The sequence below is a fragment of the Lathyrus oleraceus genome, chromosome 6 (genome assembly GCF_024323335.1).
Source record: "Lathyrus oleraceus cultivar Zhongwan6 chromosome 6, CAAS_Psat_ZW6_1.0, whole genome shotgun sequence".
NCBI lineage: Eukaryota > Viridiplantae > Streptophyta > Magnoliopsida > Fabales > Fabaceae > Lathyrus > Lathyrus oleraceus.
The window spans coordinates 435,316,797-435,318,765 of record NC_066584.1 but is presented as its reverse complement, the minus strand read 5'-3'; the positions used below and the strand labels follow the sequence as shown (position 1 = coordinate 435,318,765).

The following is a 1,969-nucleotide window of genomic DNA, read 5'->3' as shown; positions in this document are numbered from 1 at the left end:
GCTGCTACAATATTCTGCATCGGCATTGCGTAACCTTTTCATGCTGGGTTTGTTGCTTCTAGTATGCCTCTCTAATCTGATGCAGGTTTTCATCTGAGCATGAGATAGAAATGGAAGAATAAGATGAAGAAGAACTTCAGCTACCTAATGAGTTGCTTACTGTGCGAGACGGCAACAGAAGGCTAATGCAAGACATAGATTGTGGAGGATTGTGTAGTTCGAGATGCAGTGTACATTCAAGGCCTAACTTGTGTAACGGAGCACGTGGAACTTGTTGTGTGAGGTGCAAGTGCGTTCCACCTGGTACTTCTGGTAACAGGGAGCTTTGTGGAGTTTGTTACACTGATATGACAACCCATGACCTGCACAAGAAAAACAAAAGCAGCAACAACCAACAATCCGCAGCAACTTTCCTCCACACCAACATAACCTGAAAACCACAACACTTGGCATCAGTCACAGCACCAACAACCACTTTGTTCTTGTGGTTGAATTGAAACGCAAGATGGAGTTGACATTAACTGAACAAGATGCGGCTCATTGGGTTTACAGAGGTGAAGGTGCTGCTAATATTGTTGTCTCATACACGGGTTCCTCTCCTTCTTTTATTGGGAAAGTGATGCGCGTTCGCAAGTCTCCAAGGAAGGCATCAACATTGCCAGGAGTGAGGAATACCATAGCTCTGTCTTCGCATGAACGCCTCATCTGGCAAGAAGTGCACCAACTTATTTCCTCTTCAGATAAGGAAATTGCTGGCCAACTATATGTCGATCATGTCCTGAAGCCTTTGCTTGGATCCAAATATGTTGATGCTGGGACTCACATTCTGGTAACCAAGGAATTCCTAAAGACTGTTGAGAAGAATGTTGATAGTCAGCGTCCGGCTTGGCGAGTTGATGTTTCCCAGGTTGATAAGCAATGTGATTTTGCTCTTCTCATGTCAGATCATTCAATCTTCCCTCACGATGGTCAAGGATCTAGCCATAGTATATCAGTTGGAATAAAGCCTAAATGCGGATTTCTTCCTCTTTCAACATTCATATCTGAAGGAACTGCTACCAAAAAGACGACAACTCGATTCGAAATGCATCAGGCTCTGAAATTGCAACGTGGAGAGATTTCACAGCGGAGTGTGTACATCCCATCTTCTTTTAATTACCCAGAGAGGTACCGAGGCATTGGGATAAGGATTGAGGATGAGATTCTCATTACATAAACAGGTTACGAGGTTTTAACAGCATCAATTCCTAAAGAAGTGAAGCAAATTGAGTCCTTGCTGAACAACTTCAGCCATAGCCAAAATAACTTGAGAGCTACATTCAACTATTGTTGTCCATATGCATTCAAGAACTGGGACAGAAAGCATGCAGTGCAACCACGTATGCTATTTGCAACCGGTGTTCAAATTTTCACTGCAGTAAAATGAGAAATTTAATTAGTAACAGATGCAAAATTCGAAATTTACCAAAATGGCTAACCATTTCACAAACCTACGACCCAAAAACTTTCAATTTCTCCCCATAATCCCAAAACAAAACTGGCAGAATTAAGTTAAACAACCCAAAATTTCGTTTCGAAAATTTGAGAACTTCAATTCAGAACCATCTCTGAATCCATTCCCTAAACCACTAATTCATAAATGAAAACCATAACAAAATCTCCCTAATTGCCGTAACAGAATGCCAATAAGAGAGATGTCAGCCCAACTGAATCGATATCGGACATAACCTCCAAAACCGTAATAACCGAAACTGCTTTTGGAATCTTCAACATTTTTTACTGCAGTAACACAAAACAATTGGCAAGTGTTAAAATCCAAAATTTCCCAAATTGAGCATAAGGACAAATTCAAAGAGAAAGAAGGAGTTCATGGTACCAGTTCCGGATTATAGCGTAAAACAGGCTAAATTTGTTTCTGAGCACACAAAAGCGCTTTTGGAGTTTTTCTCCATTGGAACCTTTGGAAGAC

At 41.1% G+C, this 1,969-nt stretch overlaps 1 protein-coding gene across 1 annotated transcript; it reads left to right on the top strand.

The window, feature by feature from the left end:
• The first annotated feature begins 436 nt into the window (after window positions 1–436).
• On the top strand, window positions 437–1,217 carry LOC127092378 (inositol-pentakisphosphate 2-kinase-like). Its single transcript, XM_051031239.1, has one exon. The coding sequence runs from the start codon at window positions 506–508 to the stop codon at window positions 1,214–1,216; it is 711 nt and encodes a 236-aa protein (XP_050887196.1). The 5' UTR covers window positions 437–505; the 3' UTR covers window position 1,217.
• Window positions 1,218–1,969: the final 752 nt, after the last annotated feature.